The 24,258-nt window shown below is 45.7% G+C and overlaps 1 protein-coding gene across 1 annotated transcript in view; it reads left to right on the forward strand.

Annotated features, from left to right (window-relative positions):
* Positions 1–479: 479 nt before the first annotated feature.
* The window catches only part of LOC142590552 (uncharacterized), a 29,779-nt gene continuing 6,000 nt past the window's right edge, over positions 480–24,258 (forward strand). Inside the window, exons 1-3 of the mRNA XM_075702758.1 lie at positions 480–790; positions 7,061–7,356; positions 22,457–22,567. Coding sequence (XP_075558873.1) covers positions 727–790; positions 7,061–7,356; positions 22,457–22,567 — 471 coding nt within the window. The 5' untranslated portion in view covers positions 480–726. The remainder of the gene's footprint in view (positions 791–7,060; positions 7,357–22,456; positions 22,568–24,258) is intronic.

Genomic DNA, 24,258 nt, shown 5'->3' on the forward strand with positions numbered 1-24,258 from the left:
AAATTGAATAGAAAAGTTTGGAATAGTTTTTCGTTATAGCGCCCCTGAATGATTTAACGTCTCAAATGACAATGGGGCCGCCTTGGCCGCGGATCCAACCCGCGACCTCGTGCTCAGCAGGTGTACGCCATTGAAATTCAGCCACAGTTGTTGATTCTCTTTTCTTAGAATACCAAATGACGTACTGGTTTCTGGTCCTCAACTACGCGCTTTCGCATTGCCTACCACCCCTATATGGTAGCGCTAAAAAACAAATTTCTTGTCGTTTCACACAATTGTGCGGTCGAGAATTAACTTTTTTTCTGGCGGCCAGCCAGCAGAGAGACACTTGTGGGATCCGAGATCTCTTCTTGGCCTCTCGCAATCACTCCTCCATCCGTGCTGCTTGATAGGCGATCGCCCTCGCAACATTGGACACCGAAAAAAAAAACCGGACCGAAAGCGCGCTATCTTTGACATGCGCTCGTGTTAACGAGAAGTGATGTCTCGCAGAGCCGCCGCGGTCACTTGAAGGAACGCGCTCGGCGCGGCGTCACCAACCGAACGCTGGTCCACTTTCGTCCGCAATACGCAATGCGTTTCCGGGATATATAGGAAGCTTGTGTTCGTGTGTGTGGCAGTACACGAGACCTTCTTTTTTTGTGGCCCCCTCTGCAAACAGCGAGTTCAACAACAGCCCGCCCGTGCGCGTTTCTGTGCGCTCATCACCGTGTCCCAGCTGTTACCATGGGCCTATTCACTGGCGCCGTGTATTTCTTCGCCGTCACGATGGTAGCGTCCTCCAGACCCGGTGAGTACGCATGCGCGCGCGTGCAAACTGTCGGTTCTAGCTACGCCATGTGTTCACTGTGGAAAACCTCGCCAGACGATCTATGCCCAAGATGGCGTCATGGCGCCCAGCCCAATCCGGCGTTGATTTCGTTGTTTCTCATCGGCTCAGCGTAGAATCGTGAACGGGTGCCATGTTCTGTCAGACACAAGCAATTATGCCGTATTTCTTTTTTTGTTGTTGCTGTTGTTGTTGGCGTTTGCTCCGCTTGATAGAGTTGTCTTTTCGTGTTTTTGGGAAGGGATATGAATGCATGATGTCAAAAAAAACGTAACCAATAACTTCTCGGGCGTTTCTTGCACCAAAGATTGCGCTTATACTTAGCTTGGTGGGAAAATGTCATAAATCGTACCAGCTAGAACCTCGTTGCTAAAAATATTTAAACAGTGCAGCAAACTATAATAACGCGATCGATTTCGGCTCGTCAGTAACAATTTCTGGCTTTTATGGTAATGAGCAACATTTAATGAAGTGGGCCAATGTAAAGCACGTCTTCCAAGCTAATCTTGCTCTGCGGCTCGCAGAAACCAAAGCAGAGGTAAACACACGTGTCATACAAAGCCATCTCACGTGCAATGTTGTAGCGGAGTGATGAGCATCAATAATAATCAAAAACGATGTCGGTGTTCCTCCTCGACATCTCGTGCTACGATCAACAATTCATTTTACGAGCCACAATTTTTAGCCGCAGCTCACAGGCACGCCCAACAATCGTACACGATCCTTTTCAGTTTACACGCCAGGGATTCGCTTTCCATAAGAGAGACCTAAAAGCCATTCAGCGGAGTTTGGTCATCGGTAATATGGGCTTGCGTGAATCGTTGCCATTGTATGCTACGAGCAATGCCTTGACAAGCACTCTATCAACTGCGTGCCACTACACTCCCGTGTTCTATTCTTAACATCTTTTCGTGTGCATGCGCGCTTTTTTTTATCTCTCAGTCTCTCAGCCTTTGCGTTTCGTTTTTATATTCTCTTTTTCCTCCATAGTAAAGCCTTAACTCTCTCTCTCTTTCTCTCACTTTTTTTTTATCTTTTACTCTGCAGTTACCTCTTCTCCAGCGCAGAGTTCCAAACTGGATGTTTGTCTTCTGGTTATTCTCTCCGCCTTTCGCATTTCGTTTCTCACTCTTTCTTCTCTCTACAAACTTCATCACTAGCTGGTGTTTTTATGCTAGGAGAATGCCAGCAAACTTGAGAGTAGGAAAAAATCGAGAGGCAGACATAGACAAAGAGACAGGAAGGTGGCTGGACTAACAACTGAACTTTATTCATAATAAAGTTCAGTTGTTAGTCCAGCCACCTTCCTGTCTCTTTGTCTATGTCTGCCTCTCGATTTTTTCCTACTCTCAAGTTTGCTGGCATTCTCCTAGCATAACCATGTACCAACTAGCCCAACAGGCCACTCTCATGGTGTTTCTAATTCTGCGAAAACAGGACTGCGTGCCGTTGCCTAAGGGCTTGGTTCGTGCTATTGAGCAATAATGTCCCGTGCGACCCAAAAACAACTATGTTTGTTATATTATATGCTCGTTTGTTCGATCGTTGTGCTACACATTAGCAAGTATGGACGTTCTGGTGCAAAGCCATTTTTGCTTTTTCCTGCCGTGCTGGCTATGATTTTCTGTTCGTCCTATATGTCTACAGCAGAAAAGATACAAGAACTAAACGAATCATCTCGCTTTCAGATTGTTTCGCACTGATTTATCCCAATTTCGTTGCTTTGCTAGAAGATTCTTTCCGGGCTCATCCGTGTCTGTGCAGCTCTCTTGTGTGGATGAGACTGCTAACATAAGCTGCAATACTATTCTTTGAAAGTTTGGAAGTTATTTATGCGTCACTCTGTGGCACCTATGTGTAATGCTCTTTCCTATCTCGTTCATCCTGACATGCAGTTTGAAATTTGTTCTTCGCCTTATGCATTTTTTTAGCAAAGAAAATCGAACGCTCTAGTGGTAGCAACATATAACGAAGCAAACAAAAATGAAATATGGGGTTCTACGTGCCTAAGCTACGATCTGATTATGAGGCACTCCGTAGTGGGGGCCTCCGGCAATTCGGACTACCTCGGGTTCTTTAACGTATTCACGGGTGTTTTCACATTTCGCCCCCATCGAAATGCGACCGCCGTGGCTGGGGTTCGATCTCGCGACCTCGTCCTTAGCAGCGCAACACCATAGCCACTAAGCAACCGCGGCAGGTACGAAGGAAACTAATTTCGCGCCTCATTGTAGCAGTGAAATCGCAAGAACTAAATGCTGGAGGCTGTTTTCTCCACTCCATTATGCAAGCAGTGGATCATACTTGATGGCGTTCTTGCAAATCTTGATGGCATTTCTACAATAGCCTATCTTGATTGTGGCTGTGTCATCACGCCTGATATGTCAGTCGCATTGTTCGGAGCTGTGTCTGTATATTCTACTGTTTTGTTGTTCAAACGCACTGTATGGCATTTCGTAAAGCGCACTCCTGCTTAAGGCCTTGAATTGAGGCAAGCAGCACCTAATAAATTAGTAAATACATAATAACTAAACAGATGTGCTAGACAAAAATCGTGTACCTTGTTTTCTAATCAATTCAGGCAGCACAAGTCCGCCATACTATACGTCCACAGTACCTTATTTTCGTCAAATCCCATAATACGTCTGCGCGAGAAACTTGGCTAAACTACACAATCGCGATATTGACGTAGAGAAAATGCAATTTCTATTTTGCTCTCGCTCATTCGTATTTATATTTCAAGAAATGAATGGTCCCTTTCGTTCCGCTTACACGCACCGTGGTGGCTTAGCGTCTGTGGTGTTGCGCTGCTAAGCACGAGGTCACGGGATCGAATCTCGGCCAAAGCGGCCACATGTCGATGGAGGCTGAATGGGAAAATGCCGGTGTAGGGTGCATTGGGGCCACATTAAAGATACCCTGGGGGTGAAAATTAATCCGCAGTCCTCCACTATGGTGTGCCTAATAATCAAATCGTGACTTTGGCAGGTAAAACCCCAGAATCCACCAGAATCCATTTCAATTCGTTCTGATTAACAGCAAGATTTTTTTGCCTTTCCCGTCATATAGTTTCCCTAAACACGAAGCATTGAAGAGAAACCATGTAACGTACATTTTAGGCTAAGAAATAGAATGCTTTGTCATGAACTGAACCCTTAAGATGATGGAGATGGTGCTTATTCAGTGTTATATAGAACACCCTCAGGACAGAATTCTGACACGCAGGAACATGCTCAAATTCGGAGACATATTACGAAAGTGACACTGCTCTGAGCAGCTTAAATCAATGCCTAACGATGACTACAATATAGACGCATGTATGTCGGAGTGTCTGCTGCAATAGTAAGGCACTGAGGTGAGACAGCTAAGCGTATCGGTAGGCGAGTTTCAAGAAGATCATATGCGATACTGTGCGTGCTTAGCGCTGCTTATGCTGAATGCGAATACCGCAATAACGAAGACAGCGGTCGTCAGAAGCGGATGTTCAAAAAAATTTATGAAAATTTCGTATCTCGAGTACAAGCAAAGCGCTTGAACTTTCGGATCTGTCCGTGTTGGCATGAAAATGCCAAGCAGTGAGGGTGGCATATAAGCACGATGCCACTTGTACTCGCATGACATATCGAAGTCTTGACGTAAATGACGATATACCGACAACGAAGCCCGTAAAGAGGAAGCCAAAGGTCGCGTTGCATCACACGACGCCAGCAAGGAGGCGTCGGCGGCCGGCAAAAGCACCAAGGAAAAACAAAGGCCACGAAACTTCTAGGCTCTTCTCGCGGTCAGATCAAAGCGATCACGAGCGATAGCTACCCTGGCGGCGTAACAAGAGCCCCTGCGCTGGAGCGTCTGAACAAGGGGAAGCGAGGGCACAGATTGGCGAGGGGAAGCGGCGCGCAAACAGGCCGGTCAAGGTCGGACTGACTGCGTCAGCCAATCGGCCGGCTTCCGCTACTGCGTGGTCGCTAGCGGAAATGCTTGCTGCGTGGACACCTGGGGCAGAGTTCGCGAACTAACATCCAAGTTAAAATATAAAGAAGGTGAGTAACGCGAACAGTCACCTGCGACGTGAAACACAAAATAGAACTAGTATTATTGCCTTGAAAATGAATTTGTGTATCCTACACGACGCATTGCTGGTATGTAGTAGCAGTACAAATTGTGAACATAGTTCTTTTCCTCATTTAATCAAAAAAAGCAGGGTGCAAATGTAGACACTACAATTCGAGAGACCGACATTGCGCTTTCATATTTCATTTTATTTAGCTTACTTCGTTACATGTTGCCACTGCCAGAGCGTTCGGTTTTCTTTTCTAGAAAAAAAAATGCATAGGGCGAAGAACAAATTCCAAACTGCATGACAGGATGAACCATATAGGATTTTGCGCCGGTACTTTCGTTCCGTCTCATGGGCTGTTTGACCTCGGGAAAGTCTTATCAATAAGTCCTTATTACAAATTGTTCTTCAGAATAAAGATTACAAATAATGACGACATCGAACATAGTTTTAACAAACATCCCTACCCGCCGTGTCATCTCGTGGTAACCACCTGCACTCTCGAAGAGATTGAGCCCACGGCCCATTGCCGCAAGCTTGCTTCCACTGCGCATGTATGAGGCCTCGTTCATAAGGCATGCGGTTATCACGAGGCGCTGCTGCAGGTATCGGTTGCCATGAGCTCGCGCGTTCCTGGTAACGCATCTGTACTGTGTACGTCAGATCGAATTGTGTTTTAAACACAATTTGTTTAACGCCTAATGAGGGTGCTATTCCGCTTTCGTGTTACGTTTGCGTGTACTAGATATGAAGGTGGTCGATGAACTGTTTGTGACTATCTACACTTTGATAATGTAAAGTGGAAAAATAAATATCAAAAACGGAAATTTTCTATTTTCACTGCCAAAAATATAATTCAACGGAAGGAACAGAAATGTGATTTGAAAAAAGAAAATCACCACCAAAGCACACCGTGCAGACGGTTAACTAGCGCAGTTGAAACATGCGGCTCGGTGTTTAACCTGGGTTAATCCTGGCGGTTTAGTAAACGATGGCTCGCTACGCTGCCGAGACCTCGGTACGCATTTGCTGCTTGCGCTCGACTGCACGACCATGTTCTTGTGCCCAGGCTGCAGCATCGGCACTACGTAGACGAGCTCGTTCCTAGTTCTCCTCGCCGCGTTGCTGTTCTAAAGCTGCCTGTTACTAAGCTGTAGGTAATGACGCGTGGCCTACTCATTTCGGAGACCGGGGTAAACTGCTGCGCAAACGCTCGGCCGCGACGGAGACCAACGATGTCGCTACTGGAGCAGCCAATCGCGCGCCTCTTTTTTTTCGCGCGTGCGCATGCGGTTACGCCGGAGGAGTTTTCGGCGTACAGGCGACAGACGGACATACGGACCAATCGGCTAGCCGTATAGAGCTTCTCTGTGAAAATGACTTCTCTCGGCTTATGGTCAAAGGTAGATTTCGTTTTTATTTCTTTAGAGAAATTATCCCCATGCAGTGAAGGGACAAGTTTGTCATCAATATTGAGAGAGAAATTTAATTTGTTTGCACGTTTACTCCGCTGAATTACCATTGGCGTGCAACTCCAGCAGCCACGTAAGTATAGGCACGTCGATCTCAAATGCTCGAGCCAATGAGTCTTCGTCTCTGGATAAGATACATCTCCAATCAGGGTGCGTCCTACCACTGCTAGAATGGCTAGACAAACTCGGGGAGTGGTTCATTGCATGCGTCAAGTCGTGCCGAAAGTCTTGACGCTATATGTCTTACTGTCACTGGTCACATTTAATCATTTTCACCTCACGTGCTTACGTGCAATTCTACAATATGCTACAACAGTCCTCCGAGCATTTGACTCTGTCGTAGTTCATGAAAGCATGAAATTAATGCAATTAGCCCCTTAACAATGTTTTTTTAAACTAGAAAAAGAAAGAAATAAACCAATTTGTCTTTTGAAATCCCAGAAATACATGCTAGCTGAAAACAAAAGAGAAAAGAAAGGATATATTACAAAAGTTGCTATACCCTTTCTGTTCTTTTTAGCCGTGAAACATTTGTAACAGTGTAAAGCCCTGGGAACAAAATACGTGCACCTCAGGGTCATTTCTTCTAAAAACTTAGCCAACGAGAATGTGTCTGGATATTCGCAACGCACCTTGTACGCACATATAGTACGGTTCACGTACATTGCTTACGATGCTGGACTACGTCTTTTTTTTTTTCAGCGATAAGGACCTGCAACGAGACCGTCGAGCAGCAGGTGCACGAGGCCAGCTGCCGGCTGGTTGGCCGGCTGCCGGACCGCTGGCTGCTTCGCTTCGACTCGGTCGGGGGCAGCAACGAGTCCGTGCCGGTGCTGGCCCTCGTCTTCGGCCTGGCCGACCCCACCACCCACGTCGAGAGCAGCAAGTGCTCGTCCGAGATGACCGCCGCGCTGGCGATGCAGGGCATGGCCAAGGTGGCGCTGCCCGAATCCACGGCGCGCGTGTTCTTCGCAGCCAAGGCCAAGGTCACGGCAGAAGTGAGCAGAGCTATTAAAAGCGCTCGCCGGGTGCGCGCTCACGTTACGCTTGCGCTGTGTCGCAATGCACACGAGGAAAGTCAGTGACGACACAACTGTTACAGAGCTCCTGACTTCTCAACTGAGCATTGCAACACAGTAGTACGAAAGCTAGCTGATCACGGCGGCAAACCAAGTGCCGTACGCCGCTTCGTCGGTCGTCTAAGGGATCCGCACTTCACGATGGTGCCGCGTTTGCGTTAGCGTATAGTGCAAAGAACGAGCGAATTTGGGGCATTTCCATAATACTGGTGTTCAAACAGCGTGCGCATCCTCGATTATTGAACTTTTCATAGGGCAGCTGGTGCTAGCCAGATGACGCTGCGACTTTTTCAGATTCCTACAAGGTGTGCCGAAGCTAGCCGCTTCGACTACAGTTGGAACGAGGTGCTATTCTGAAATGGAACAGACATGCACCTGTTTCATGTTCACTTGTTTAAACGTGAGAAGCGAGGCGTTGCTCGAGGAAGGTAGGATTAGAACGCATAAGGTTAAATTGAATTCCGAGGTTTCACGTGCCAAAACGACAATATTGTTGCACAACAAACGTGTATTTACAAATATTTCCAAGTAAGGCGTGTAGCACAGGCGTAACAGCAGCCCAGATGGCGCGGAGCAACCTCTACCTCTTCTTCGACGGTGCCGGCCTAAAGCTGTAGTTTTTTTTTTCTTCGGTCTCGCGGCATTTCCCCCCGGGCAAAAACCACCGCCACATCCGCGCTGGTCAGAGTGCAGCTTCAGCGGACAGGTTCATCATCATCATTATTTATCTTCCCTTAAGGACCCCTGTCCGGGTACTACATAAGGGGCGACGGGGTACAGAAGCTCAGAATAGAAACAAATATATGTTTACAGTTTCCTATGAAACTCAGCCTGTGGATTCGTATGAGCACAGAAAAAAAGAAGGCTAAGAGGCACACTGAATACAATGCAAAAGCAAATCAGCAGGACAGTCACAATGTGAAACGGCAATCCAAAAGAACGAAAGCACAGTCAAGTCATTACAAGGTTAGGGTTTGAGGGGTGCAGTAAGCAGCTGTTCGAAGATAATGGGGTAACATTCGTTGACAGCTCTATCTGGTATATTGTTGCACTCTGTGATAGCGCTAGGCGAAAACAATTTATTAAAGGAAAATACTGAACCACGCAAGAGCAGGACGCTGAAAGAGTTAAAAAGTCGGTGATATGTACGGGTTGGTGGGATTAGAAGCTTTCCATGTAGCTGAGGTAAGTTATAATGTAGGCGGTGGATAAGGCCCAGCTTTGCAATTTTCCGACTGAACACCGATGGTTCGAGTCCTAGGGATAATTTAATCACACTGACACTTTCTTCACGGCTGTACCTGGAAGTGATGAATCTAGCGGCACAATTTTGTATTCATTCTAATATGTTAAGTAAGTAAGCTTTGTGCGGGCTCCAAATAGCTGAGGCGTATTCAAGTTTACTTCGAATGAAAGTTTCATTAGCTTGTTTTCTTGTAAATGAGGAGCACAGGGCAAGGGTACATCCGGCGTAACCAAGTGATTTAGTAGTGTCGGAAGCCAGTTTTGTGATATGGTCAGACCAGGTCAACTTGCTGTTAATAGTGATACCGAGATAACGCTGTGATTCTACGGTGGATTGGGCTTTCGAGTTTAGAGAGTACGGCTGATCCTTGTTAGAATGTTTGCGGGATACCTACATAACTTTACATTTGGAGATATTAAGTTTCATTAAAGAATTGGAACACCAGGTTTCTATTAGGTGCAACATTTTTGAAGCATTGCTTGGTTGGGCAACCCTGTAATGCGACAATAACTTGCACATTCGTCAACAAAAAGTTGAATAGAAGATGAGATGTAAGGAAGGTCATTTATGAAGATGAGAACGAGAAGGGGACCGAGGACAGACCACTGTGTTACTCCGATTACTCCGAATATGACGCTAGCAGTTGTTGAGCAATTATTTTCGACAGCTGTGTACTGGGAGCGATTAGTAAGAAAGTAACGGATCCATGACATTGCGAAAGGGTTGATACCGAGGCTTGAAAGTTTGGCCTAAAGCCGCTAATGGTGTACGCAGCCAAATGCTTTGGCAAAATCTAGGTATATGACGTCAGTTTGAAGTGATGAGTCTAAGTGCAGGTGAAGTTCAGTATTAAACTCATAAAGTGTTGTGTATCGCATGACAAACCAGGCCGGAAACCGTGCTGGTTGTGAAAAAAGAAAGAATGATCACCGAAATGACATGCTATTTCTGAATATATTATATGTTCTAGGAGTATACAGAGAATACTTGTTAGAGAAAGGGGGTGATAGTTGCAAGTTTCAGAGAGGCTGCAGGACTTCTATACTGATACCACTTTTCTAATTTTCCAGTAATTTGGAAGTGCATTATCTGTAATGAAATGGGTAAAAAGTATTTGTAATATTAGACTGTAAATTTCTTTCGTACGAAAGCATATTTAGCGCCAGCAAACAAGGACGGAAGGGAGACGACAACACAATCCGTCCTTGTTTGCTGGCGCTAAATATGCTTTCAATTTACCAACACGCCCAACAAATGGCAATGCTACAATTTCTTTCGTACCCTTTAGTGTCTTAGCAGTGATGTTATCTGACCCAGGGGCCCTACAAATGTTTAGGTTTTCAATAAGATTCATAATGCTTTGAGAATTAACTCTAATGGGAAACGTGAGGGGAAAACTGTAGCTGGACAAATCAAAGTCCTTCAGTGCAGGCTCATGAGTGAATACAGAAGAAAAATACGAGTTGATTACGTCTGACCATTGATCAAGTGGCACGTTGGAGCCATCAGGGTAAGTCAAAGAAATGTTATTGGAGCTATTGTTTGGTTTTAGAATATTCCAAATTTTTAAGGGTTGACAGGTGTGATATTAGGCAAGTCATGGTGGAAGAACTTCCTTTTGATTGTCTCAAAGTGCTTGTGCATTCACACAGTCATGTAAAGTATTGTAACAGTTTGATAAGATTTCGAGCGTTTCGCATCGCGAAAAAGACGGTTTTCTTATCGACAGTCTCCTTGGTGTGTCAGAAAACCAGGGCTTTCCTAAATCAACGCGACTGCGAACAAGAGGCACATACTTCTCCAAAAGCGGTAATAATTTAGTCCTGAATAGCAACCAGCTTTTATATAATGTACGAGAAGGAGCGGTGTCACCAAAAGTTCTTTTAGAAAAGTGTTTAATTCAGTGTTAATTTTGCTAAAGTCTGCTTTGTTGTAGTCTCTAATGTGTTTGACCGAGGGCTGTCGGATAAGAACTGCGATGCAGAGATTAAATAGTAGTAATCTGTGGTCGCTTAGACCGGCAACGGATAATAATGATATCATTATTTCTGGATTAGAAACCAGCACAAGGTCTAGAATGTTCTCCCCACGGGCTGCCATATTAACCATCTGAGTGAAGTTGAATGTTAAGATCGCTTTAAGGAAATCTTTGGATTGCCGGTTATGTGCCTCTAGATTTGCCCAGTTAATGTCCAGAAAAATAAAATCGCCACAGAGCATAAAATTCGCAGACTAGAAACTTGAGTAAAGATTCGCTAGTACAGAATTTAGTCCATGGTTGAAGGAAACGTCACAGTCAGGAGCGCGATAACAAACAACAACCACAGTCATACTTGAAGGAAGTGAGATATTTACACACAAAATTTCGTGGTGAAAGTTCAATTTGGTGACATATGAAGGAACACTTTCTTTCGCAAAAAACGAAATGCCGCCTCCCCTGCGCCCCAACCTGTAAAGCCTGTGAACAGCGTACGTTATGCTGTCATATAGTAGCTCGTAGTCAGCAATATTTGGATGCAGCCAAAATTCTGTAAGTATAGCGACGTAAGTATTGTTGTCTTTCAAAATAGATTCTAGGGTGTCTTCCTTGGGCAGATAAATACGCACGTTTGCGACCAAGACCGACATATTTTGATAAACAAGAACAGTGACCGGGGTGAGGCAGGTCTGGGGGAAGAAAAGGGATGTGCATGCCTTGAAAAACGTAGTGACTGCTACGCTCTCAGTGCAACTATACATTCAGATTCAGCATTGTACGTGAATTGCTTGCCATCAAGCAGCAACCTGTCAAAGCGAAGTTTTAATGTTCTGCCGCTTCGTTGTCCATGAAATGTTTCCTTCGCACCTGTAGAACTCTGGCTGAGTGGTCCTGGCGAATCGAAAAATTTGTGCCTTTGAGCTTAGTAGCCACTGCAACAATTCTTTATTTATCTTTACATGTTGCATACTTTACTATAATAGGCCTAGTTTTGTCTCGCTCACAGCGATCCTAGGTGGTGTGCACGCTCCAAGTCGTCTGTACTTACGGATAAACCGAGTTTCTCAGAGCAGAATGATATTATTTTTGGCTGGGACTGTAGCCAATTCTCGTCTTTTGTGTCTTGAATTCCACCAAAAAGTAAGTTTGAACGACGCAGGCGATTTTCTGCGCCGTCGCATTTTTCGCTAAGAACTTTGATTACAGTGGAAAGTTTTGCAAGGCTACCATTCACGTCCGCTTTTCAACCTATTTCGTTTGACTGAGTCGACTAGACAATCTTCTCCCCGGCATCGACGCGAGCCGAAAGGCTGGTCACGAGGGTCTCGGTGCTATTCTGTGATGCTCGGATTAAATAAAGTTAGGACTGAACGCAGCTTTGCGATGTTTCTACACGAGATATGGCCCTTGCAATAGTTCCAATAGACGGCGGTGAAACGTCATTTGGTCCTCGGTTTAATTCTACATCTCCCAACACCAATAGGAGCAGATTAATTTGTTTGAGCATTGATGTAGAGAGTATCATGCCACACAACTGTCCACAACAAGTTCCAAACGCGCAAGGGGGGGCTCCACAGCGCAAGAAAGCAGCGATTTCCAGAGCAGACACAAGCCGCGTTTGGAAGGTAACTGACCTGTGTCAGGAAGGGGATTCTTGTGACCCCTGTCGTTGCGCTTGCCTTATCCAAATGGCCCCAGTCCAGTGACTCAATATGTAATCCATGCGGCTATTGCGGGCTATACGAAGCGCGTTATACGGGTTTAGCCGAGCGGCGTGAACTACATCAGTCCGGGTTGGCACAGGTGACACCATTGGCTTTGCCGGTGTCTACTAGCCTAGCGCGTCTACTAGCGTAACGCCCGGTTTAGTCAATCGCGACAGCGACCCATTCCTCCCGTGATGCTGATGTAGAGAAAGGTGCGAGCAGATCGACTCCGACGCGGAAGAACGGCTCCTCTTGGACATCGATGGCCAAGAAGGCCAGCGGGGATCATCGATGGCCTCTTGCGTCGTTGGCACAGCTCGCAGCTGCCAAGCTAATTCTGCATGGAGCGATAAAGCCCAGGCCAAAAGAAACAACGCCGAACGCGATCATAAGTGCGCGTTACACCAAAATGGCCTGCTACGGATTTGTCATGAAACTTCTGCATAAAGTACAGTATAGAATGCATGCAAGAGGGCACGAGAAGCAATTTCTCAGGACCTTCTTTAACTTCTGACAAAAACTAGGGCGTATCACCGATATTTATGCACTGGTATCGATAAGGGGCGCAACAGTAACACCGTCGACTTGAGCTTCCATCAATGTTTTGGTGAAGGCTCTGGGTGAGCTGCCTGTTCGTCACCATCACCCAAGCACGGAAATCCGAAGCGGCCTCCGCGTTGTTCCCTCTGCGATGAGGGAACACGCGCACACACCACGCCCGAACCCACCACGCAGCAGCCACCCACACCTTCTGTGATTTTGTCACTACCAAAAGATGCAGGCAGCTTCTGTGGCACGCATGACGTAGACATTGAGGATTGCATCTCATGGTATGAGCATATCAGCAAACAGAACAGTTGCGACGATATGCTTATGCTGGAAAATGTGGTATTTTATCTTAAAGGAACCACGCGCGTCTGGTACGAGATGCATGATCACGGTCTAAACAGCTGGGATCTATGCAAATGAAAAGTGAATGATTTGTTCGGCAAGCCCTTTGATTGCCAGCTGGCCACTAAAAAAATTTGGCTGCCGCCCGCAGTCATCTACTGAAACATACATTTCTTATATTCAGGATATCCTTGCGCTTTGCCGTTAAGTTGAGGGCAACATGTCCGAAGCAGACAGGATCGGGCACGTATTCAAAGGTATCGTCGATGATACATTCAACATATTGATATTCTGAAACTGTGCTACCATGGACGATATTGTGAAAGAGGGCGATAATATGATTATGCGGCACGCCGTAGTGGGGGACTCGGGATTAATTTCGAACGCCTTCGGCTCACACCTTTATAGTATAGATTATTATAGTAAATTATATTTACTATATTACCATGCGGTTCTAGTGCTCACATATATGCACAACGTGGAAATTGCTGCCTCGAGATGGGGGCTCGCTAGAAGGCATGGTGAACACGCAACGTGCCTGCTGTAGCAAAAATCAGGGGAGAACTCTGCACGTCCTTAAGGAATGCGAAGGTGCTCCCCCAGCAATGTCCGTAGTTAACATAGACCTTCCAGAAACACTGGGATTTAAAGTAGATGGAATCATTAACCATTAAGCAGTCGAGATAAGCAAGTGATGTTTAGAGTATTGGTGGCAAAATACAGGGGATAGAATGGTAGGATCAAATCCTTTACAGGCGTAGGTAACTGTGCAAGGTAGGTAAACCAAGAAGTTTTAAATCACAGAAAAATAATTAAGGAAACATAAGCAAAATGCTCTACTGAAAAGCATGTATAGCATATCTGATTAGCTCAAACAGCATAGATTAATATTTGTCATCACACCGCTTCGATTCCAATACATTGTTATCCTCATCATCGTCTTCAAGAAGATATTATTCCTCCACTCACTAGGCTACGTGTTGTGGCGCTGCTGTCGGTAAGGAAAGCGTGAGCGTTAATTATCTGCAGAGCCCTCTGCGGCCATCTATTGTTAAAGATATTTCTCATGCGATGCCTAGTATAGCCGCCTTGGTTTGATAAACCCCATCTGTAAGATAAATATGAGAACTATTGCTGTTGGTTCCCGCATTACAACAGCGTTCTCGTCAGTTCTCGCAGTGACCGGTTGTCTTATTTTGTTACGCTCAATTATTTTACCACCACATCTAGCGGTGTTCTCTTAATTAATAATGTCTGACAACCATTTCCTTTCGTCACACCATTAAAACAAAATGCAAAGGACGCTCCTAAAGCAAGATCGTTTCGGCTGTTTCATTCCTTATTTTTGTTATTTTTTGCATAATGTTCACATATTCCTAGCTAAATTTTGTCTAATTTCTTAATGTGTATGGCTGCTGTGTTGTATTACACAGCTGAATCAACCTAATTATCCAATAAAATCAAGATAACGGAAATGCACAATGCATGCACAAAAAATCACGCAGCTTTGAGCAACTGTTTCCTTAAAAGCGATTGTATGTTACCTCAAGAAATACGAGAATCCCACGTTCTGTGGGAATCCGTCCAGGCGAAATTTGCGGAGAACGCTGTTCTTATTTAGCAATAATTTTAAACTATACAACACATCACCAAGTTCGGCGTATTTTCACAGGCGGCATCCTCAATGAAGATGAACTTATGGCTTTGTGAGATTCAGATAAAGTGAATGACTACAATAGCATGACAGCAATGAAACGACCATGATGGCACCCTGCCGGCTGTATGATAATCGTGCACTATTTTTATGCGATTTACCCTTTTTTGTCTTCCTTTTTATGCCGTTACCATTCAGATTGATACTCCTTCGATAACGTTCACTGGGACTGGAAGCTCGCATGTCGCCGATACATCATGCTCTGGGTTGTATGTAGACCACGCTGTAGTTGGAAGGATTCGAAAGGTAAATATCAGGTTGACCTAGATTGAAAGCTTAAGCATCTATAAATACAAATTCGTCATTAAAAACGAGAGCAGTCTTTTTAGGTGAACAAATAAAGAAAATGGAAAATTGTGGTGGCGCCACCTGTTGTGCGCTACGATACTAGCGTCATGTGACATACTAGTGGCGGCAGCGTTCTCGGCAGCTGGCTCAGCCCGCAAGCTGAAAGTTGAGAGAGCAGTGGCTGATTCACAGAAAACGACAGAGTAGAAGGTGACGTGGAAATTATAGGTCACGTGCTCTGTTTTAGTGCAGTTGATTCAAATTGTGGAGCGCCAGCGGGGAATACCGGTGGGAATTTTTTACGCGACAAGGTCTTCCATTAGCGCACAGGAAATGATCATATACTTCTAGACAGATAAGCTACCGATCTCACTTTTTTTTCTAATATTTTTATTTGGTGTCCTTTAGGCGATACCCTTAGAGGGTTTCCCAAATATCATGCACTAAAATTTAAAAATATGCAAATGTCACTAGCTGGACAAAACCACGGTAATCTTGTTTGCAATCGCTAGGAAATACTCAGATTATTTTACGCATTCCGCCTTATTAGATAATTAGTCTTAATTTATTGATCAACTTATCAAATATCATAGTTAAATGAAAACTGTAAATCACAAAATTGTAGAGCAACCTGAAAAACTCCCGATAATGATTTCTGTTGCTCAATGGGGGCTACTTAGAAGTGTTTTTCCGAGTGTGAAATAAACCCGCGAATACACGCAATGTGCCCCGAGCGGCCAGTCACGCGACAATTTTGCTTATATCCGCAAAGATGGAACGACGACAATAGGTTGATCAGGATGGTATGACGATGACCTGAGGAAAATGGGATGTCGATACTAGAATGACGATGGTGGTATGAGGACGATGTCACGAGGACAGCGGTAGGATGACGTCGGGAAAAAGGACTGCATTGCGACCATGGGATACCAAAGCTAGAATAACTACGACAGAATGACGACGCGGTAACGACCAGTATGGTATCACGACCACAGTATGACCAGGAACGCATGACGACGACTATATGTGACTACGACGCAATAACGACGACAGGATAATGACGACAGAATAATAACGACATGATTACGGCAGCGTGATGACGACGGTGTGGCAACTACGGAATGAATACAACTGAATAATTACGATGACGTCACTACTATGACATTGGGAAGATGTAATGATGATCCAGATGTGACGACAGCGGCGCGTTAACAAAATGACAACGCAGGGACGACAGAGTTCAAACGGCGGAACCATGACGGCGGCAAGACAACGAAGGAATGATCACGTTGGAATGAAGGCGATGAATTGACGACAACGGCATGTTTGCGTTGAAGCTAACGATTGCGCTTACGTACATCACTTGCCGCTTGGGTGGCGTCAGTTATCTCTATATCCGGTAGCGAACAGTCCCGCAACATAGCAGCCAGCATCATAAATTGGGATGAAGATGCAAGGAAAGCCTTGCTTTAAAAGGCGCATAATTAAGTGTTACCTTTCTTAGATACGACATGCACTTTCCGGGCGCTATCTATCTACCTATATATGTGTGTGTGTGTGCACGTGTGTGTGTGTATGCGTGCGTGCGTGCGTGCGTGCCTGTGTGTGTGTGTGTGTACGTGTACGTGTGTGCGCACGTGTGTGCGCACGTGTGTGTGTGTGTGTGTGTGTGCGTCTGCGTGTGTGCGTGCGTGCGTGCGTGTGTGCGTGCGTGCGTGTGTGTGTGTGTGTGTGTGTGTGTGTGTGTGTGTGTGTGTGTGTGTGTGTGTGTGTGTGTGTGTGTGTGTGTGTGTGTGTGTGTGTGTCTGTGTGTGTGTGTGTGTGTGTGTGTGTGTGTGTGTGTGTGTGTGTGTGTGTGTGTGTGTGTGTGTGTGTGTGTGTGTCTGTGTGTGTGTGTGTGTGTGTGTGTGTGTGTGTGTGTGTGTGTGTGTGTGTGTGTGTGTGTGTGTGTGTCTGTGTGTGTGTGTGTGTGTGTGTGTGTGTGTTTGTGAGACTTCTTACGTGGGTCACCGGGTCATCGAAGAAACTCTGTCACGCCGACATGGAATACAGGGTATGTGGTTGTAAATGTTCAAGAAAAAATATTTTTCTCCCAAAAGATTCCTCGCCTACCCTAATAATGAATGGTCCTTGTTCCCAAAAGACCAGACATCTTAAATCGCGGGGGAAAAAAAAGCTTATTCTTGTGGAAAATTTTACCGACCCCTTTTCTTTGAAAAGTAGTGATGTCTCTTGAACAGGGCGATTTGAAACGTAGCAGTCATTTTGGCCACGTAGAATATTTCAAGTCATGATGATGATGATGATGATTTTGGATTTTTATGGCGCAGCAGCCGCGTCGACTATAATGCGCCAACCACAGTCAAGATTAGCGAATATGCCTTCGCTTAGGTGTCGCTTTGTGCTCTCGTGTATATCGCCTCTGTCATCACGGTTGGTCTGGCAGGCGCTCACTGGATTCAATGTGACCCAGGCTACTAATTCTCGGTCTACTGCAAAGGTTACCTTCATTTTCATTGCCTGTTTTGCTGCATGGCAGGTTCTAAGCAACTGTCACCGCAACCATTACCTTCTCCTAGAGTGAAGTAGTTGGCAGACCACATAAAGAAAGCGAGCTCCGTCACCACAAGGGCGCAGCACCACCAGACTACCATTGCATTCATAAAATTTACACACTGCATTTGCAACAAGAAATAGTATTTTTTCACATGGATGTTGAAAAAAGATTTCCAAGCATGTTTGTGGCGCCATCATTTGTGTGTTTACGGGCACGCTAACATATTCAAAGGTGTTGGCCTGTCAAATTTCTTTTCGGAAAAGCCTCATTCTCACCACACTAAACGCTCCGAAACTGGTCAATGGTTTCTGTCATCCCGAGCCTCATAGCAGGTACACCTGCTCCTTTCCACTTGCTGTTATTGTTGTACAATAAACAACCTAAAATTACGAGCTGACGCTATTTTCTACATAGCATTATGAGCTTCTCACAATTCTCTTCATAGCCAGGCACATTACGGACATGTTACAGCGAAAATTTGTGAACTGTAGTTAGCTCAATACTATCCGGTTATAGGTCTAGCACCAGGGAAGCACTTGTGCGACGCAGCGCGCAATATGCGAGACACCCGGATGGTTAAAGAGACGAATCACGACTGTTTCACACGCCTCATGCTTCAATTATTTAACGCTAATGAGCTCTGTATGGTGACTATAACCACATTTTATGGTCGATAACGGGCGCTTTCATTGAACACGTCTAGAATGACCGCCGCAAACTTCTAAATCATCGAATAGATAGATCCTTCTGATGGCGAGGAAGAACGCAGCCTCGAATTCAGCGCAATTTCACAGCCACTCCCCTCTCTTCTACTCAGTGGTATGTGCGGATTCATCACCATTGTTTTTCAGCGACAGCTGGTAGCGGTACTACTGCCGTGGCGAATTACTGTGATTTTAGCGCGTCTCGTACGTAAGTACTGTGACGTCATGTGAGCCAACGTCCACTGTGCTAATGCGCTGTGTGATTAAGCTCATATGCAGAATATATATTTCTCCGGCACACGAAACGTACAATGCGCCCAAAATGAATGAGCGTAAATATAGTATGCTAGTTAAATAAAGCAAAATGTCCCTTGCCCGATACTCAACGTGGCTTTGCAGTTAACTGCGTGTTTTGTATTATACTGTGGGAGGCGGCACGTAGAAGTAGCCGCCGTAGCCATGGTTTATTTTGGGCCGGCTAGCAATGGTGCCTTGGGATCTCGGGAGTGGCCGCTCAGGTCGAGCGCCTCAGCGCGTTCCCCTTCTCGCGCTCACTGCACGCGAGCCATCATCTTCTTCGCCGGCTTTGTTAGGCGATAGACGCGATGCTACAATAATACTAAGCAACCGCTGGACAGTTATTTGCTAAACTTCATATGGGGGAGCGGATTCCCCGCAAATAAAAACCATTTGAGAAATAAACGTTGCCACAAGCCGCGATATAGAGCGTATGCATTACTTTTGACAACGCAGACACCGTGCACATTTACATCCATACACAAACCTAGATAAAAAGAAACATGAATAAGAGCAATTGCAGCGCGACAGGCGGATCTTCTCGCGCAGCCAACCGCACATACCAGCACGACGGCTCAGCCCGATATATGGCGCCACTTTCACAAGATGGCGGCATCCTCGCGGATGTGGTCTATAAGGCGTCGTTGTTCCCCATAGGGACCTTGTGCTAAAGCTCTCTATATCCACACAAGCACCGGAGCACACAGCGTAGAAAGCAGTGGAAGCAAAATGGGAGGAACGCGATGCATATCCGCCGTGACATCTCGAATCACTTATCACGGGGCAATAATGACGGAGATCTAGAAATGGCGCAGTGCGCATGCTGCGTAATGCTTAGCATGCTCCCGCTAGACATCAGAAGCACGAACAATCTCGAGCTTGAGCGCAGCAAAGCTCGGCGCCTAGCACTGTGGCTTCCTGTATATTGTTTACCTGCCGAATAAACGGCGAACCAATGGAAAGTGGTCGTCACTGGAACTATGGCACCAGCGCCACTTATCTATGGATGCCCGGAGCGCACTTCTTACACTTGTGGTGCTCGCTGCAGACAGAAAAAGCATGTTTATCAATGTAAGAGTGGTGGCAACGAGTAAAGTATTAATTCTTTTTCTGTAGTTACTCTTCAAAACAATATCATATGGGGGTATTCTGTAAGAGCACACCTAGTGGACTGTCCATTCCGGCCGCTGCTGATTGGCTAGGGCCGCTCGTCTCCTCCTCTCTCGTACAGCTGCATTCAAACAGCAGCGGCCAAAACGGACAGTCCACTAGGTGAACTCTTACAGAATACCCCTCAGGTGCATCTGATGCGTACCGCCAAAGACAAACACTTGTTTCAAGAAAAGACAACTTTCACATTCGCCGTAAATGGAATACGATAGGTGCTGGCAAGGTTAGTTGCTACCCTGTCCAAAATATCGGTGCTCTCACGCTACGCCATGACGCCGCCATAGACGATGACAGTATATTTGGTGACCCAGCAGACACCGAGTCTATAGAGATTGTTCCATGTAACTTGAGCTAAACATTAAAAATATGAAAATGCAACATAGCTGGACTGAACTAAGGTAATATTGTTTGCCGTCGCTTGGAGACACTGAGATTGGTATTTTTCATTCCGCCTAATTTGATAATTAGTCTGAATCAATTATGTAGGTTCTGAAATATTATAATTAGATTAATAGTGTCAATGTGAAAATTGTAGAGAAACATGAAAAACACTTGAAGCAGCTTTCTATTGCTCGATACGTACTGCATGAAAGTGTTTCAACGCGATAGCGTTATGGGCCCCGTGTCGCAGAAAATCCGGCGTCGGACGTCGTTTCGGCAAAAAAGGTTTTCCAACCACCCATACTCAGGCCCTCCATGTGGCGCAAGGAAGCGACTGAATTAATTGAATTCCTCAAGCTAAAATACGCAGAAAAATCGTAAACTACGACTTACACACAATCTACAGACACGACAGCATCGGATTGTAATTTGACTACACGAGAAAACATAATTTTGTTACGCGAAAACTCAAACAAACCCATTTTCCAGCGTTTCTACAATTCATAAGTTGGCCACGGCGTCCGCCATTTGCGCGCGGTGGCGCGTGAGTATCTTGGAGGCCACAGAGCGGCACGCCCGGTTCCTTGCAATTACTAGCATTACCTTCAGACGGCACTCACCTCCGCCGCTTCGCGGCCCACGCAAGAGGCCGCGTTTCTAACAGAAAGCTTCGTTCATGCATAGTGTTCGCGGCCAGCGTTTCCCAGTAAACATTGTGGTTACATACGCTCCAGTCGCCAGAAAGCGTGAGAAGCAGTCAGGGATCTTTGAATGCTATCGTGTTCCACTCTTAAAGGCACAGCTTAAGCATCTTCCATCATTTTCCGGGCATCAAAGAAGCCCGGGAATGCACGCAAAGTGCCTCGAGCGGCCCGTCACGAAGGAATTATGCGTGTATCTGCGAGCTCTTTTCACGCTCAATAAATCACTTTTATGTAGCAGGTATTGAGCAAGAGAAAGCTAGAAAGATAGATGGCACAGAAAAAGCGCAGTGATGATACCTCTCTGCGAAGGGAAAGAAAAACACCTCGTGAATACGCGAAAGTTAATAACCCTGGTAAAAGGCCTTAATACACTGGCCGTTTATTACAGAAAGCTCTAGTTTGAAGCGCGCCAGGATGATCTGAACAATTCATAATGTACAACTTTTGTCCCCATTGTGCCTCAGTTTATTTTCAGTTATTTGTTTAGTTCGGAGATATATATTTAGGAATAAGGCGGCGAGCGCCTGATTTTTCCACTCAACATTACCAGCACAGATTTCAGGCAATATTTTAGGTAAAGCTAACTTAGAGCTATAGAAGCCCTTTTGCCACGCGTGCTATAAATCGTATGAAAGCATCCTCCTGTCCGACACTAGTGCGTGTGTCTCCTCATGGTGTAATGTGCGCACTGCTCCTCCGTTCACGCATTCACCACGCACCATGACATTCGCGATCTTTCGGTAACGCCGCCGATAGATGCAAGTCCATGAACTGTACCGGCCATGTAGGGAAATTCTCCAAGCGACTCTCCGCGATCACATCCAATTAACTAGAAGCGCGCGTAAAAACTAAACGTGAATGCGATGAGCACATTCACATTTTTGAAAACGTGTTAAATGCAACGTAAATATATTCATTTTTATTGAATTCTCTATGTGGCTACATATCGCCCATTGGAACACTTATAATGAAGCAATGTGAATAAGAATGAAGGAAACAATGAAATGAAACGACAGCAACAACAGGAGTGTGGAGGAAATTGTGTGTTTGTATAGCATCATTATTCTGGTATTGCTATCGATATTTCAGCATCGCAAACTAAAGTGCTGTAGACGCACGACAGCTCGTAGAGCGAACACTTTGGGCATCAGTTTGTAATACACCGATGATCAATTGCATAATAAGACGTGAATGTCGATAACGTTCCTAGAAATTACAGTAGGGAGACCTTCCACAGGGGCACACAATTGCGCATGTGCGTGATTTTCTGGGTATCTCGTCCTCGCGAAGCAAGACAGCAGAATTTTTATGAGTGGACTGTTTGGTCTTATACTCTTTGCCATTACTGGTACTAATGTATGAATGGTTTCTTGACTTTTATAGCTGTCATGGCCTGGACCTCTAGTGGACGAGCTCTACGTGGGTGGGTGGGAGCTTATGGACAGCTCACACGACGAGGTGGAAACAACGAACGACGCTGAATTCCTGCTCCAGGTATGGGCCGCACAACCGCGGGGGCTTCCACACAAAAAAAATGAGTTGATGTGAATCTCGTATGCCACACTCTTAAAACCGCTGGACCCTTTGGGGTGCATATTTGTCCCACAACGATAATCGTCATCAGCCTTGCTTGTATTCCCTTTCTTGAAAACGCTGCGCTCGCTACTTTCCTGTCGAGAATGCTCTGTCATGCTGATGACGCGCAAGCCGTTCGTGACTGGGAAGTACCGGGCTCTCAGCGTTAAAGAGAGGAAACGCGGGCAAGACAAATGACGATTACCGTTCGGGAATAAGCCCCAAAGGGTGTAATTTTTTTTAAGAGTGCAAGTGGGCCGCGTTGGTGCATCCCCTTCTGTTTCATCATAAGTGCTAATTGTCCACGTTTACAGCTTATTCAAAATTAGAAGGGATAGTGGTTTGTGGATTGAAAAGTGTGAACAAATGGTAGATTGCACAATTGTTTTAAATAGCTATTTTGCGGACGCCCGAGCTGCGTTCGAGATACTGCCATCCTGCTGTCCTGCTGTCGGGAAGGCATGCGCTGCTAACGCGTGGAGTGTTAGAAGCCAACCAGATACCTGTAGGGCGTTCTACTGGAAAAACCAAATGATGCACCCAAAGAAATGCACTGTCACGCTCTGCTCAATCGGCTTTGCCAAAGCCAGGGCAGCGTCCTGGCTTCCACTGCTTGCATGGGCTTGTGCGCTCATACATTCGCATCCTGCTCAGGAGCTGTGCGCATAACACAACGGGCTGCATACGCAGGTCTGAGCGGAACGAATACTAAACGTTAAGCCTAATCTACATAGTCTTTTCATTCCTTGCTTGAGAAATATTTATCTTAGAGACATTTCTCAAGCCGTAGACGTTGTTTCACCGTCGTCACCCGGTTGTCATCACTGCATTGTCATTCGCGACTGTGCCACCGTCGTCACACCGTCATATTCACTCCATCGTCATCATGGCGCCATCTTCAAGCCGTCACAATCATGCAGTCGTCATTCCGTCATCGTCATGCTGCCCTTGTCATAGCATCGTCATCACGCCACCGTAATTATGTCGCCTTCATTTATCGTCATCTTGCTGTTATCCCCATGCAGTCGTTTTTCTTGCGTCTTCGTCATACAGTTGTTATGATTCCATCGTTATTTTTCCATCGTCGTCATTCCTGCCTCGTCAACCCACCGTCCTCATGCCGTCGTTGTCCTGCCGTCGTTCGTTTCGGCGTGACAGTGATCATTGGTACACAGTGCGCGAGTTGCCTTCCCTTCCTTGAAACAAGGAGCCTGCACTCTCCCTGCTAATTGGTTGACACAAGCCCTAGCCTTCGATGCCCCACCTGGAATTTCTGAGGCAGAGAATAGAATGGGGGGCTTCATCGCTTAACTTAAAGCCGGGTTGCGAACGACAGCTACATCGTGCACTAATTTTCTGCGGGAAGACATTGGGTGCTCTTGCAGCCTAAATTCGTGCACAAAAGCCACCGCTATCCGAATGTTTGCAGCACATGCTATAACTATCCTCTAAGAAACGCTGAAGTGCTTGCTCAGGTTTTGTTGCAGCTCAGCATTTAGTGCGTCACGCTCACATTTGCATATTGTCCCGACGGAATCGGTCATTCCCCACCGCTAGCACGTTGGACAAACGTTTAACGTCTAATCATGTATCGTCGGAATTTGTATTAA

The sequence above is a fragment of the Dermacentor variabilis genome, chromosome 8 (assembly GCF_050947875.1).
Source record: "Dermacentor variabilis isolate Ectoservices chromosome 8, ASM5094787v1, whole genome shotgun sequence".
Lineage (NCBI taxonomy): Eukaryota > Metazoa > Arthropoda > Arachnida > Ixodida > Ixodidae > Dermacentor > Dermacentor variabilis.